Consider the following 17,873-nt stretch of genomic DNA (forward strand, 5'->3'; position numbering starts at 1 on the left):
TAACACAATAGGGTGGCATGTGATTCATCAGTTTTCCAGCATCTTTTGCATATTTGAACCTTTTCCAACAGTGACTGTATGATTTTGAGATCCATCTTTTTACACTGAGGAGATTTGAGGGACTCAAACACAACTATTAAAAAAGGTTCAAACATTCACTAATGCTCCAGAAGGAAGCATGATGCATTAAGAGCTGGGGGTGAAAACTTTTGAACAGGATGAAGATGTCCAAAAAATGTTGTATTTTGTTGAAATATCATTTTTTCCCATTTAGAACTGACCTTCAGAAGCAACAGAAGACACTTGCATGTTTTCCGGAAAACAAATTAAGTACAATTTACCTTGATCTTCAAATTCAAAAAGATGAAAAAAAAAAAACATGCAAAAAATGCTGGAAAACTGAAGAAACTGCAGGATTTTTCTGAAGAACAGTGCTTAGTTTAGCTGTTCAGAACAAACAAGGGATTCATAAACATTTTTATGAACATTTTATTTTTTGTCATGTAGACTATATCTTTTATGTAAAATAGCTTACTCAGGACAGTATTAAATAACGTGCATATTGTATGATCTCTCTTACTTTGTTAAAATTATTTAGGCGTTCCTAAACGTTCACAAGCCACTGTATATGTAACTGACACAGTTGCAAACCACAAATCATAATTCCACTTGCTTTGTTCTGTCTTGAAACAACCATTTTTTACAATTCAGTCATTTTCTGATGGACAAAATAAAGTCCCACCCACTTTTACTTGTTTCACTGAGAAATATGTCGCAATACATATGTAAAATAAGTTAAAGATCATGTTTTAGGTTTGACTTTATGATTATGAGTGCTATGAAGTGAAGGTGTAACAAGACCTGTTGATTTTTGATATCTGGATTCGTGTCACATGGACAGAATACATGGCGAGAAGCAGATGGCATGTCTACATCTTCACTTCTTCTGATTGAAGGCACATCAGATGACTTTAAAAGTGAGAAATGCCAAAATTTAACAGATGTTCCCTGCTTTGATTTGTGGAGATGCAAGACATTTCAATCAAGAGTTAAAAGGACAGTTCAACCAAAAATAAAAAACCCTGTCATCATGTACTCACCCTCATGTAGATCCAAACCCATCTCAATTTTTTTTTTTTTTTTGGCCATATAATAAAAGTCAATGGTGTCCAATGTTGTTTTGGACCCCACTTTTAATGTATATACAAAAACAGACTAAAAATACTTGTGCTCCATGATATAAAGCCATGCATGTTTGGAACTGCATGAGGGTCAGTATTACATTTTTTACATGAACTATCCCTATAAGATTGAAAGCAGGGGATTGATAATGCTATGAGGCAGCATTTTAGTCTAAATGTTGATATTAATTTGAGCCCATTAGATTATATGGTTTGTTAAAGCTTGGAGTTAAAGTGATTCTTTTGGAGTCTCCATCACAGAGGTTGCCATTTCAGAGGTGGCATGTTTGAAGGGCAACGGCACTGACATTTCCCTTGTTGCAGGAAACTGTCTGACAAGGTATTCCATGGTGTCACCAGCCGCTCAGTTCAGAAGTGTAAGAGAGACAGACGTTTACAGCTGAAAATAGCTCACTCATTATCAGCGCAGAAGAAATGAGTGGAAGGAGACTTCCATAATCAGCCCAAAATAAAGCAGCGGCATTAAGATCCATCGTCACCTATTACGCTTCCCAAAAGAGAAGGCAAACATGAAAAAGGTTTAAAATCATTATAAAAGCGGATTTACGTTCCAAGGACTAAACGGTTAGCGCTCGAATCTAAAAAGAGACCAAAGACGTAATGTGCCCTGTATAGTGTTCCAAATGCAAAGATTAATTCCACACCAGTACATGCTAATCAAAGGCAACTCCCAATCACTAGTTATGTAAGTTTCGAAACTGCCTATAAAATACGGCAGCTTAATTCCCTTTACTCTGGAGTTGTGCTCTAGATTTAGTTCATTTGGCAGAAGAGGCTTATTTCCATCAGCGCTACACTGCTATAATGGGGCGAGTGTGTATGTGTGTGTCTATGTGTGTCATAAAGGGTAAAGGCAGGGGGTGAGGGTTTAGTGAAATGCCCTTAGTTATATTGCCCATTACAGAGCCCCAAGAGTCCCTGTGGACCACCAACATGGACCACAATAAAACTAGTGGACAGATGGAGATAGCCAGAGAAATATTCCCCATTCACATTCTGACAAAAAAAGACATCCAGTCCCCCATTAAACTACAAGGTCACTTGTTTACGTGCAAACTTAATAAGATACGACTTTTTTTGTTTGTTTACTATCGGTTTCAATAGTTGCAGTTTTCAGATATGTGAAAATTAGAAGACACAAAAAAAATAAAAATAAAAAATCTGAAAATTAAGGGCGTTTCCTGCGAAGAGGCAAGGGAGGCAAAATATTGGATGAGAATAAAAATCGTAATACAATGTAACATTAAAAAGTGTATAAATCAATATCAATAGTTTTCAAAATAAATAGTTTTTCTAAAGCAACATTTTCCAAAAGCGAAACCAGCAGGTAAAGTTACAGTGGGAGTCCGCGTCCCTCTCGCCTCCCTGAGCCCATTGAGTTTCACTGCTGCATTTATTTGATCAAAAATTCAGTTAAACAGAAATATTGTGAAATACTATTACATTTTAAAGCAGCCATAAATTTTCAGCATCATTACTCCAGTCATGCTGCTCACATATGTGACCCTGGACCACAAAAACAGTTGTGTATATTTGTAGCAATAGCCAAAGCTGTATGGGTCAAAATGGTCTGTCTCTTTTATACCACAGATCATTAGAATATTAAATAAAGATCATGTTCCATGAAGATATTTAGTAAATTTCCAAACATAAATATATCAAAACTTAATTTTTGATCAGTAATATGCATTGCTAAGAACATAATTTGGACAACCTTAAAGGTGATTTGACATTAAAGTGTATAAATCACTTGTTAAAACATTGTCCAAAAGCAAAACCTGCAGCTAAAGTTACAGCAGGAGTCTGCGTTACTCTCTCGCCTCCCCTGAGCTCATTGAGTTTTAACAGACACCCTAAAGCAGGGGTCACCAGACCCGGTCCTGGAGGCCGGTGTCCCTGCAGAGTTTAGCTCCAACCCTAATCAAACACACCTGAACCAGCCAATCAAGATCAAAAGTTGGAGGTAAACTCTGCAGGACACCGGCCCTCCAGGAACAAGTTTGGTGACCCCTGCCCTAAAGTGTGCGGTGAGTTTGGTGGGAGGTAATTGAGAATGAATGGGGGAAAGTCACATGAGAGGCGGCAGTGCCTACATTGCAATATGATTGGATATAACTGGTTATGTTCAGCTGTGATTGGTTCATGCAATAAATCCCACCACTTGTGTTTGTGTGCGTTCCGCTTTTGTGAATCAGTCTGAATTAACATTATAATAGCGTTAATGGAAAGACTAATTAAAAAAAGTAAGTAAACAACTCACACACTTAGATATAACCACTTTGTTAGGTCAAAATAAAACTTAAAATGACATGAAAACATAATCTGTGGGAGTTTTTAGTGAGTAATCACCTTGATGAAATTTAGAGTAAATCTCTGTGTTTGTGACCAATATAAACCAAGCTTTGATGACAGATGATAAAAAAAAAATAGTTTAAAGTTAACTGTTAAAAAGAACAGCTGAACATGAGTTCAAGTTATTATTTTGGAATAAATGTAAAATGCTTAAAAACACTAACCTGATGAAATTCATACTTGGCTTTAATGAACAAAATACTGATTATGTTATTGTTAGTGTAAAAATATTAAAGAAAATGTGACTGGGACATGAATTTACATTTGACTTTGAGGACTTCTGGGTGTCCACAGTTTTTGATATATATTGTATGTGCGGTATAAATAAAAAAAGGAAACAGTCTAATGACCTCATTGTTCATTTATGAGCTAAAGACCCCTTGGTGACAAACATTGTCTGAAAATGAATCCTTTTGTCTTTCAGAAAAGCAGGTTAATTACCAAACCAGCATCCGTTACATGAGTGCTGAATTATTTACATTATGGACACATCCGGCCAAATAGAAGCACTCGCCATGGATAAACTGTAGGAAAATTGCTGCTGGGTTTCCGTGTGGCGTACGCATTGATTTTTAATAATTTGAAAAGAACATTGTGCAGCTCAGCAAAATAAACACACCACTTCTGAAGCAATTCACAGTTGTTATGGCTTATCTGAAGAAAAGTTTTTTATTTTAATGTAGCTGTGGAGTGACAAACTTCTTATTGGCCCTGACACACTACAAAGATTAATGTAGAACTGAAGCTGTGCAACTCAAAACAGAGCCGTTTGAGAGCCATCATTATTCTTGGATTGATTATTTACAAGGACATGCAAGAGAAATAGAAAGAAAAAGAAGCCACCCACAAGGTATCCACTCACAGAGGTGTTGCGTTGTATGAAACGCACAGAATGATAACACCCTGTCGACACCCTAAATCTCTGCCATTATAATCAATGCAGCACTGACGCATAGACTGGAAGCATATGTTGTGTCGCATTGAGACTGTCTATTTTTGAGACGCTGCAAAGCTACTCCTACCACTTAATTAGACATGTCTGTATGAAGTAAAATTAACACATTTATATCACTTCACCTTTTTTCCCTTTTTCTATAAATTTCATTTTTAATGTACTTAAAACCAATGTCTTTGGTCTATTACTTAGGGATTAATTAGATTTTTAAAATGATGTTAGATTAAGTCTTTTATGCTCACCAGCGCTGCATTTATTTGATCAAAAATTCAGTTAAACAGTAATATTGTGAGATACTATTACATTTTTAAAGCAGCCATGAATTTTCAGCACCATTACTTCAGTCATGCAGCTCACATATGTGACCCTGGACCACAAAACACTTAAGTCTTAAGAAACACAGGTATATTTGTAGCAATAGCCAAAAATACACTGTATGGGTCAAAATGATCAATTTTTCTTTTATGCTAAAAATCATTAGGATATTAAGTAAAGATCATGTTCCGTGAAGATATTTTGTACATTTCCAACCATAAATATATCATAACTACATATCTGTACTCAGGCTTTTTTTTTTTTTTTTTTTTTTTTTTTTTGGGTGTTCTTGACATTTAGTATTGAAATTTGTAAATGTGGCCGATCAAGTTTGAAGAAGCTTTGACTTACAATGTGGAGCATGAGGTAGTCTCCCAGGCCGGGGGCACTGTCGATGCGGATCAGGATGCCATCCTTGAGCGAGGTGCTAAAGCCCACTGTCAGCCTGTCTGTACGGGTGCTCGGGCGCTCGTTGGCCGGCCAGTTAAAGGTTATGAGCCCTCCTCCTTTCCCAAAGATATATGTTGTTCCAGCTGAAAAACACAACAAGGGAATGCAAAGATTAGCTTGTATTACCGAGGGCATGACACTGAATGTGCTTCAACTGCAAGACACAGTTTACAGTTGAAGTCAAAACTTTACATACACCTTCTAGAATCTGCATAATGTTTATTATTTTACCAAAATAAGAGGGATCACACAAAATGCATGTTATTTTTTATTTAGTACTGACCTGAATAAGACATTTCACATAAAATACGTTTATATATAGTCCACAAGAGAAAATGGTAGTTGAATTTATAGAAATGACTCCTTTCAAAAGTTTACACACGCTTGATTCTTAATACTGTTTTGCTACTTGAATGATGTTTTTTGTTTGTTTGTTTTGTAAAGTTTTGTATAGTTGTTCTCGAGTCCCCTGTTTGTCCTGAGCAGTTAAACTGCCTGCTGTTCTTCAGAAAAATCCTTCAGGTCCCACAAATTTTAGTTTTTTTCAGCATTTTTGTGTATTTGAACCATTTCCAACAATGACTGTACGATTTTGAGATCCATCTTTTCACACTGAGGGACTCATATGTAACTATTACAGAAAGTTCAGATGCTCACTGATGCTACAGAAGGAAACGCGATGCATTAAGAGCTGGGGGGTGAAAACTTTTTGAATGTGAAAATCAGGGTAAATTGACTTATTTTGTCTTCTTAGAAATGTAAGTATCTTCTGAAGGTTAGTGCTAAATGGAAAAATATGACGTAATAAGAAAAATTTACACATCTCCATTCTGTCCAAATGTTTTCACCCACCGGCTCTTAATGTATTGTTTTTACTTCAGGAGCATCAGTGAGCATTTGAATCTTCTGTAATAGTTGCATATGAGTCTCTCAGTTGTCTTCAGTGTTATAAGATGGATCTCAAAATCATACAGTCATTGTTGGACAGCATTCAAATACACAAAAATGCTGAAAAACCAAAGATTTGTGGGATCTGACAGAAGAACAGCGAGCAGTTGAACTATTCAGGACAAACAAGGGACTCATGAACAACTATCACCAAACAAACAAACAAACAAAAAACAACAACAACAACAGCTGTGGATCATTCAGTTAACAACACAATATTATGTGAAATATCTTATTTGGATCAGTACTAAATAAAAAAATAACCTGCATTTTGTATCATCCCTCTTATTTTGGTAAAATAATCAACATTTTGCAGATTCTGCAAGGTGTATGCAAAGTTTTGACTTTAACTGTATTTGTTAAAAGAAAGAAAGAAAGAAAGATAGAGAGAAAGAAAGTCTGAGCCTAATACCTCTCTCTCTCTCTCTCTCTCTCTCTATATATATATATATCTGTTTCAAAATATGCAGTTTTTTCCAGGTTTATTCATTTCTACACTGAATAATGTAGACATTGCAATCAGAAATTACTAGTGAGTTTCACACAATTACAAAGAATACATTGAATTTATCATGAAATTCCAAAGTAGAATGACTGAAATAGTATTTTTATTTACAACTTCAAAAAAAGTAATTTTAACAGTGTGTTTAGTGACATGAAATTCACTTAAATGTCATTCCAAATGCAGTAGAGAAATAACAGCAAGAAGAAAACCCGAATAACCCCACACATTGTCACATTCACAAACGCTGATAGTACAAGGACCAATGACGTGCCACTAAAATGTCCTCTTCAAGTTTCCCCAACTAGGCCAAAGACTTTGAGAAAAGTCCTGACATTTTTAAGTTGTCAGCGGCTGCTCTTACCCGCGTTCTCGTAGCACTAGCGATCGGATCTTAAGCATGAATAATGCCCACACCTGGGTCAGAAAAGTCATAATTCTTCAGGCTCATATTCTCAGCAGAGCCTGCTGGAAAATGCTGTGACCTATCCAAGTTAAATATAACTCTTTCCAGGGAATAACAGCAGGAGTCTTTGATGAATGAATTCTGCTATTATCATGCATTATACAAGGGAAAAGGTAAGCGCAAAAGGCTTCACCTGGAATGGAGGTAGGGCAATAACTCTTTCCGATTTGACCGGCCGCATACTGAAACTCGGAGAATGGTGTCGTGGTAAACAAAAGCATTGTTGGGTAAACTGCAATTTCACAGGACTATTTGTTTTGGACAACAGTTGCAAGTGGTTGGGGTTTGGAGGAGGGGGATTGCGGTGCAAAGCCATTCTGTTGATTTTCCCTCTGCTTTCAGCACTCTACCAACAAATGGCTGAATGTGCGGTAGGAAAGGGGACAGCTGGCAGAACTGCCCTCCACTCAAGGGGCCTGTCAAGTGGAACATCTGGCCCTGGAGCGGATCATGCACTCACACAATATATTGCCCCCTCCATCTCAGACGTGCTGCCACTCGCGGTCCCTTTACGGCTCTCATTCTCAATTTGAGTCATTGACTTCGGCGATTCTTTCCCATGACAGCTTGGCAAGTCATCGGGGCAGCAGCATGTAATGTATATGCGGGATACATCCATATGCGTCAGGAAGTTATGATTTTGCCATTACAGGCGACGTATCCGTCATTAACTTCTGACAGATCGCACAGATACACAACGGGAAATCACAGCTGGAGATGCGATGCCGCCATAGGTGCAGTCTTTCACTCACGGACAAGACGGAACTGAACCTCATTTGCACTTATATGTGTCTGAGTATGAATGAAAATTACTCCAAGGTAATGCATTTAATATCATAAGCAGTGGCATGAATTCTGTTGGTATTGCGTTTTTACTCCGAAAGCACTTAAAGGTTATTACAGGGTCTTTTTTTTTTAATGATTTGGAGGTGCTCTAGACTTGCGCTGTTATGTCAGACATGTAATGACTGTGAGGCTTTTAAAACAATTAAGAAACCTAAGTGTGCCGCTCCTTTCTGCATTTTGATGAGCTCGCCGATATTTTCCGTTATGCATTTCAGATTAAGACGTAAAAGGGAAATGCAGCGGAACATTTTCATAAAGAGGAAGTAGTGTCAACGGTTTACTCAAAAGCAGTGCCTGCCTGCAGAATGTTCTTTAATAAATTAGCTGCCAGCTTCAAACAAGCCAGCTAATGTGAATCTTAACCTGATAAGCATTAAAATGAGGACAGAACCCCCACCAACAGAAAAAAAAAAGAAGAAGAAGAGGAAGAAGAAAGGACTTATTGAGACGCATACAATGTACTTCCCAAAGCCTCTGGATTTTATTTTAAGGCTTTGAGCACTAATGGTTGCCTTGGTTAAAATTTTCCATTAAGTAAAAGGGTGGTATCTCTTCAAATGGAGTGTGTTCTACCTTTAATGGATAGTCTTCTGTGACCTACAATACATAGACTGAATTATCAATAACCAGTCAATTATTTTGCAAAGCAAAATGGAAAACATCCGGACCTTTCCCCACATTTATGTACACTGCAATGCGATATGTGTATTTTTGTCTGTATAGCTGATGTGAATATGTTATTGAAACCTTTTAAGGTATAAATGCAACACATGTCTGGGAATACAGAATATGAAACAATGTTTTGGAACTGTAAAGCAAACAACACTGTAGGTCCCAACCCCAAAGTAGTACTAATTAAATATTAAATACATTTTAAATGTCACATTTTGAAATCATAACCCAAATAAATACAATGCTCTACCTTCTCAGAGTTCAAAATCCATATAATTAGAATTAATGATCGATTGCATAATTAAGACTGAGAGGAATACCCATGATATCTCATGCTTGAATAATACAGTTATTTGTATATTATGGGAAAGCACTGGGTCATGTAAATTTATTATTATTTATTATTATTTTTGTAGAAATTATTTGTATACATATTACACAAAAATATATAAGTTATACTAGGTGAAATGTACACTACATACATCTCTACATATCAGTCCTGAGATTCATTCATTCATTCATTCATTCATTTAATTCATTCAGTTCATTCAAATAATCTAAATCATTTAGGTAGGGCCCTATGATTTCCGCAATGCATTTACAGTTTACTGTGAAATGTCATGCAATTTGCCAAAGTTTGTACGAATGAATGAGAAGTTGGCCAGTCCACCTCAATCAAAATGGGATATGGACTAGAGTCTGTGAATATTAAGCAGCAAAAATACTATTTAAATATGAATCCTGTGTGTTTCTGTGTAAATGGCACAGACACATGGTTTTGTTTACCACACACATACTGCTTTTAATCTCTGCCACCTCAATATACATAATATAAAAGTACATAAACACAAAAACATAATCTCTAGAACTGTCCTTTATGAGCATTTTACAGTTTCTTTTGAGAAAAACTAATGTCACAGAAACTTAAAGGTCTTCATAGCACCCCGTCAAAATAAAATTTCGGTTTAACTTGAAGAAACTGTGACAGAAATATATTATTTAATGTAATGATAGTACTGCTAATATTATTATTAAAACGTTATTTTTTCAAGGAATATTTACCAGAAAAAATATTTACCAGAAAAATGTAAATACACAAGACAGTATTTCTGGAGAAATAAAATAAAATCAAATCAAATCAAATCAAATCAAATCAAATCAAATAAAATAAAATAAAATAAAATAAAATAAAATAAAATAAAATAAAATAAAATAAAAATTATTTTTTATATATCAGTTAATTAGAATTGCTATTGTTTATTACAGTTGAATGAAACTATTAAAATGCAATTCAGAAAATTAACGGAAAACTAAATTTGGTAAAAAGCTGAATTTGAGAATAAAATAAAACATTTCATAGGGCTTTTAATGAACTTCTGTTAAATTGTTTAGGTTTTATGATTTCAATTAATCATTCTTTTTGATTATTTTTTTTTATTTAACCATTAAAACACAATGTAATGATAGTACTACTAATATTATTATTAAAACTTTTAGTAATTTAAAAACTTAAAAACTTAAAACTTAAATTATAATTTTAAGAAATATTTACCAGAAAAATGATCTGTCAGAATTTATGTACCAGAAAAATGTAAATATAAAAGATAATTTTCCTGAAAAAAAAGTAATAAATAAATAAATTCATTTTTTTATAATGGCAATTAATTTGAGACACTTTTGTTTATTACAGTGTTATGAAACCATTAAAATGCAGTTCAGAAAATTAACAGAAAACACAGAGTTCGGTAAAAAAAAAGAAAAAGAAAAAAAAAAACATATTTCATAGGGCGTTTAATAAATTGTTGGTAAATTGTTTCATGATTTCAATTAATCAGACATGCTTTTTGATCAATATTTTTTAATTTAACCATTAATGATAGTACTACTAGTATTATTATTAAAACATTACTTTTTAAGGAATATTTACCAGAAAAATTGTCTACCAGAATTTATTTACCAAAAATATGTAAATACACAAGACAATATTTCTAAAAACAACAACAACAACAACAAAATAATAATACATTTTTTAATTATGTCAATTAATTAGAGATGCTTTTGTTTATTAAAATTTAATGAAACCATTAAAATGCAATCCAGAAAATTAATGGAACACAGAATTTGTAAAAAAAAAAACAAGCTAAATTTAAGAATAAAAACCTTGTAATATATTGCTGTTAAATTGTTCAAGCTTCATGATTTCAATTAATTAGACATGCTTTTTATTATTTATTTATTTTTTAATTTAACTATTAAAAAAAGAGTTCATAGGGCCCAACATTTAGGAATAAAGCAATGACAACAATACTTGATTAATTTAGGGTTACTTCACCTTTTTTGGTTGTAAAGTGTGTAACCCCAGAACAAAAGTACTCTAATCTCATCTCAGCTTTGATACTCTTATCACCGCAAAGGACAATCACCAACAAGGGCACATCCCTTTGAGACGTGCTGGTTACAGCGATAAGGCACACATGATGAAGAGTTCATGCGGCGTGTCACGTAGCGAAGAGCACAGCCTTGATCCGCTGCATTAAAACTGCAACAAGAAGCCTGTTACTAGACAGTGGCGAGACAGACAAAAGAATGGTGCTTCTTCCACATGTCAGCATGCAAGGTGGAAGTTCAAAGACCTGTCGCACGATCATGCATACGATCATAATGTAAGCGAAAATGAAATGCCTGCGCCCAATACGCGACTCATCCGCACCCGCCCTATTGATATTCCGTAAGTGTGAAATGGAAATAGCTGCTGCCGAGCTTCGTTCCCCCAAATTTGACTGTAAGATGAGAATGCTCAAAAGCTCAATTTGATCACGTACATCCCAGGTCCTTCTTTTCAGCCCGACACCATGCACGTGGAGAAATTGCTTGCCTGTACACACAGAGCTGTAATATCTGAAATAGAGTATTTTAAGCAGTCAGGCACTGTGCTAGAATGATCCCAAGAGTCAACAGTATAGAGCCGCTCTCACGGCGAGTGTCGGGAGGTTTAAAGTCTATCAGCTCAGCAATTGGTTCTGAGCTTCTTAGATAAGGAGGCGATTAGAAAAGCGAGCAGGTAGAAGTCCTGTCTGCTCCAAACTTGAATGCGAGTCCCTGTGAAGTTCTAGACTCGCATTTAGCAGATTTCTGATTCGATTACAATGACAAAGGCAGCGAGACCAGACCAACGTCACACACTCGCTAAATTGTGAGCTTTCGGTTTGGATCGGGTTTTTAATTTAACTAGCAAATGAGGAGTTATGCTCACAGCGTGAAACCCACAAAGGATATGCATGGGTTGAATAAACTCATTTCTGCCAGTGGGGCACTTGGGAGACCGCATGAATAACATTCACACTCTTTCTTTTTCAAGTGCAAGTATGATCGCAAACGTTTCTGTAAATGCTTCAGAGATCGAGGAGGGAGACAGACGTGCAGACTTCGAAGATCAAAAGGCACAATGTGGCGCTAAAGACGGGGAATAAGCTAAACTGGAAACGGGATGGCATTTTGATAGATCTCTTTTCAGCCACCCCCCTCTCATTTTCCCAACCACTGCACCAAAACTTATTCCGAGCATGTTTACCTACTCGAGAGAAGTCTTTTTCGTTCAATCATGGAGAGGGGTTGCTCGGGCCGCACTGCTTGGCAGTCTCGTCGTTCCCCGGAGAGCGAAATTCAATAGAGGTAATCATTACTGAGGACCAGTAGTCTGGACTGCCAACCCAAAACGGCAGAATAAAAAGATAAAAGTCTCATCAACACAACAAGAACAAATAAAAATGCAAATCGTGACTATCAGGGAAGGAAACAGAAATGAGAAAACAATTAGAAAAAGAACCGTCTTGCTCAATAACTGTCTAGTTTTCCCTGCTAATGTGAGAGCGTAGGAGGGTTAACAAAATGCTTATACATAAAATCTCATTACCTTTATTGGTATAATTTTACACCCTCAAAAATCAAGCAGTTTCTTGTATGATTGCTAATGTGTGTAATTTTGGCACTACCTAGCATTACTAAACTGAAATAACTTTCAGTGTCACACAAACAGAAAGCTCTGCCCCAAACCAACACCACTGGTTAAGCCAAACACTGTGGCTAATATTTGAAATCATTATTCAACCAGTGTTATTATTTTAATACTATTACAGTATTTTAATATTTTAAACTTACTTGTATTTCTATATATTTAGTTTTTCATTTTAATTTTAGTAATTTTGTTGTGCTTTTATTATTGTCTTTTTTTTTTTGGTCATTTTTTTGTAATGTATTTAATTAAAATTTCAGTTAAACTTTTTATTGAAACATTTCTACTTTTCATTTAAGTTTTTAAAGTGTGTTTTCACCAATATTTATATTTTGTTTTATTTCAGCTTAATTTAAATGACTTTTAAAGGTGTTTACTTAGCAATAACAACACTGAAATCAACCTATGAATTATTATTATTCAATCTGATTAATAATTAAATTAAATCGCTGTATTAAAATATATTATTTTTTTATATTTATATTAGTTAAACATTTGTTTAATTAAATTAATTACTATGGATATATATATATATATATATATATATATATATATATATATATATATATATATATATGTATGTATTTCTGTTAAACTTATTTTATTGCAACATTTCTAGTTTTTAAAGTTTAACAGTTTGTTTTTCACCAGTTATTTTATTTTATTTTATTTTATTTTATTTTATTTTATTTTATTTTATTTTATTTTATTTTATTTTATTTTCAGCTTTATTTAAATTATCAAATATGTTTTGACAATTTAACAAAAGCAACACTGAACTCAACCTCTGAATTATTCTTATTCTTATTATTTCATTATATTAATAATTCAATTAAATTACTATAGATATTAAAATACATTATTATATATTATAATATATTATATATTTATTTCTGTTAAACTTTAGTTAATTTGAGTAATTAAACGTATTTTGTAGCGTATAGAAACGTATTTTTCTCATTTTCATTCCAGTTTTTAAAGTTTGTGTTTCACCAACATTTATATTTTGTTTTATTTCAGCTTTATTTAAACTACCAAACATGTTTTACTTAACAATAACAACACTGAATTCAGCCAATGAATTATTATTATTATTATTTAATTTGATGAATAATTAAACTAAATTACTATATACACTTTTATATTTATTTCTGTTAAACTTTAGTTAATTTTAGTTATTAAACTTATTTTATTGCGTATTTGATTGCAACATTTCTAATTTGCATTTAAGTTTTTTACCTTTGTTTTTCACCAATTTTTATATTTATTTTATTTTATTTTATTTTATTTTATTTTATTTTATTTTATTTTATTTTATTTTATTTTATTTTATTTTATTTTATTTTATTATTTTATTTCAGCTTTATTTCAATTAACAAAGATGTTTTACTAACAATAACGACACTGAATTCAGCACATAAATTATTGTTATTATTTAATTAATAATAAAATTAAATCACTATGGATATTAAAAGTATATGAATTATTTTTATATTTATTTAAGCCATTAAACTTTTTTTATTTGTTGTTTCATTGCAACATTTCTAATTTTCATTTAAGTTTTTAAAGTTAGTTTTTCACCAATATTTATATTTTATTTTATATTATTTCAGCTTTATTTAAATTAACAAAAATGTTTTACTTAACAATAACAACACTAAATTTAACCTATGAATTATTATTTACTGGATATATATATATATATATATATATATATATATATATATATATATATATATATATATATATATAGATATACACAATTTTTTATTTTTTATTTTATTTTGTACAATGGATATTAAAAATATATTAATTTTTATGATACACTTAAAAAATACACTTAAAAAAATAAAAATGATATATATAGTGAAATCAGATTGAATATTAGCAATGAGCTAACATGGAGCCACAACATAACTGCACACTTGTCCACAGAACAAATCTGGCTTGTTGCATCTCCAAATCCCATTGGCTCTCTCATTTTCTGTGCTCTCTCAGCAAAAGGCCAAAAAATATATCACAGCGCTATAAATATTTGGCATCCACAACAGCTTCTCTGATATCTCAGTCCAAATTTACAACTGTTTGCATTGTTCGCCTCCCCATCATTCCTCTTCATCTGTGAAAAATCAGACAGTTGCTTTGGGAGATTAACAGATTTTAAACTAAATAAACACTGTGCAGGAAGTGTGCCAAACGCAGAGCGCTTACCTCATTTGAGAGCATATTGCTCTGAAATAGAACAGAACATGGGCGCCAAGATTTGGCATTTTAGCCTGCAGCTAATTTTTAATTGACAACGATAACGGCATCTGAAAAAAATCGATATGTTTGCTTATGGATTGTCTCAGAGACACGCAAACTCGACAAGCACGGAAGGATAATCATTACAACACACAGCATATTGATTCCCTTTTCACTAGAGCTGGAAGATTAGGAAATGTATTCGTAATGTGGCTGAGTGGCAAGCTTTATGAATTACTTCCATTCGACAAACACACACGGAGACGGCATCCATTGTGCAAATGTCCTGTGGGCAGGGGAATCGTGTTACACATTTCTAAGCTACCTAGGTTGAGAATGCGAGTGGGACCGAGGCTCGTGGAAACCGAACGCTTCTCCCGGAACGATGACGTCACTCGCGGCATTGATGACTGTGAACGTTTCTGCCAGATACTTGTCGGGCTGTATTTCATGGCTGGCTTTTCAGCGGGATGGAGCACATCCTTTAAGCAGAATGTGCTCATCTACTGTGAATAATCTCCAAGTGTTTGCCTCACAAAAGAGAAGACAAATGAGAAGCATCATAATTACAGAGAATGACTGATGACTTGGCTTTAAGCACAGTTCTCTCGCACCGATAGCCTCCGTAGCATTTGATGGCACAGAGTAACTGCTGTGTCATTGTGATTTGATTTATTAGTTTGCCTTTCTGTTATTAAAGGAATGCTTCACTCAAATATGAACATTTTGTCATCATGTACTCAACCATATGTAATCGCTAGAAAAGTAGTCTGTACAGTTATCGTATGTTCCAACTCTTTTCAAGTCAATGAAGAGTTTTCAAGTTTTCAAGTCAGTGAGCTGATTTCAAGAACTAGATCAATCCCATGAATTGGGCAGGAATAGGAATTTACAGAATTATAATTTAAAGACATTCAACACAGGTAGTACATTCTGGGAAATGACGGGGTCTTTTACTGTGGTCCATAAAATTTAATTATGATTTAAAAAGCATGTATCATTTGATCAAATCATCATATTGTCATACAAAATAAAATTTTACCAAATCGAAAAATTGACTATTATTTTTTTCATTTTAAAATTTCCGTACTATCATTTTATCACATCATACAATAAAACATTGCTCAATTTAAACTTTCAAAAATATGAATATGAGGAAAAACCATATGAACGAATTAAAAAATACTTTCAAATATATACAATTTCAAAAACTTATCTAGAATAAAATATTAATATTATTCTGAAATGTTAATATGATCATATTTATTTTAGAAATATTTGTAGTATACTAATTGTTTATTTTATCACATTAATTACAAAATAAAAACATAAACCTAATTTTTCCTTTCAAACATATAATTTCATAAACTTATCTACAATAAAATATTAATATTATTCTGAAATGTTAATATGATCATATTTTATTTAGAAATATTTGTACTATACTAATTGTTTATTTTATCACATTAATTACAAAATAAAAAACATAAACCAAATTTCAAACAGTGATATGACAAAATATTAAGATTACATCTATTTTATGTTAATATTAATCTGAAGTATTTATATGATAACATTCATAGAAATATTTGTACTATAAAAGTTTATTATATTAATTTTATCACATTACAAAATAAAATATATAAACCAAATATGTCCTCTTAAGCATATAATTTTAAACACTAATACAACAAAATATTATGTTTACGTAATATTTTATTTAATATTACTAAAATATTAATGATAATATTCATTTTAGAAATATTTGTACAATAATAATTGTTTATTATATTAATTTTATCACATTTATTACAAAAAAATAAAAAATAAACCAAATATTCCATTTCAAACATATAGAATTTCAAACACTGATCTACAACAAAATATTATGGTTACACAATATTTTATTTATTTTATATTAATATTAGTCTGAAATGTTAATACAATAATAATACAATATTCCAAGTATAATAAATATATACTTAATTAAAAATATAATAATTGTTTATAATATAATATAATATAATATAATATAATAATTATTTATTATATACATTTTATCACATTATTTACAAAATAAAATATATGAACTAAACGCTAAACACAAATCTACGATAAAATATTAAGATTACATAATATTTATTTTTATAATATTATGAAATGTTTATATGATAATCATAATATTAGACAATTTTGTACTGTAATAATTGTTTATTATATTCACTGTATCACATTAATTACAAAACAAAATATATAAACTAAATATTTCCTTTCAAACATCTATAATCTCAATCACCGATCTACGATAAAATATTAAGATTACAAAATATTTTATTTTATTTTATATTTATATTAATATTAATATTAAATGTTAATATGATAATTTAACATGAGAAATATTTGCACTGTAGTAACTGTTTATTATATTTTAGCACAATAATTAGAAAATAAAATTTATAAACTAAATAGAAATTTACTTGCAAGGATAGAATTTGGAACATGGATGTATGATAAAACATTAATTTAAAAATTATGAATTTATTTGTATATCACATTAATATAAATATTAACAACAATAGTAATATGATTTATTAATAATTTTTATTACATTAATATCATAAAATTAGGATTATATCATATTATATAAAAAAAAAAAACTTATATTTAGCTTATACATTTCATCAGTTTATCATTATGGTTTGTGAATGAATCATTCAGACAGGTTTTCTAGACCGAATCAAAAGATTCAACTTACAAGAATGATTCGTTCATGAATCAACATCACTAATTTTCAAACATAAAGCTACAGTGGATGTCATTTTATACTGAATAATGACAAAATTGAATCTATTTCTTACCCAAAGCTATTACGTTGCTTCAGAAATCTTGAAACAAAGTCACATACATCA

At 32.1% G+C, this 17,873-nt stretch overlaps 1 protein-coding gene across 1 annotated transcript in view; it reads right to left on the reverse strand.

Moving 5' to 3' along the window:
- Window positions 1-17,873, reverse strand: part of nrxn3a (neurexin 3a) — a 350,535-nt gene that overhangs the window by 82,117 nt on the left and 250,545 nt on the right. The window contains 1 exon segment of the mRNA XM_051132863.1: window positions 5,176-5,357. Coding sequence (XP_050988820.1) covers window positions 5,176-5,357 — 182 coding nt within the window.

Source organism: Labeo rohita, chromosome 17, assembly GCF_022985175.1.
Source record: "Labeo rohita strain BAU-BD-2019 chromosome 17, IGBB_LRoh.1.0, whole genome shotgun sequence".
Classification (NCBI taxonomy): domain Eukaryota; kingdom Metazoa; phylum Chordata; class Actinopteri; order Cypriniformes; family Cyprinidae; genus Labeo; species Labeo rohita.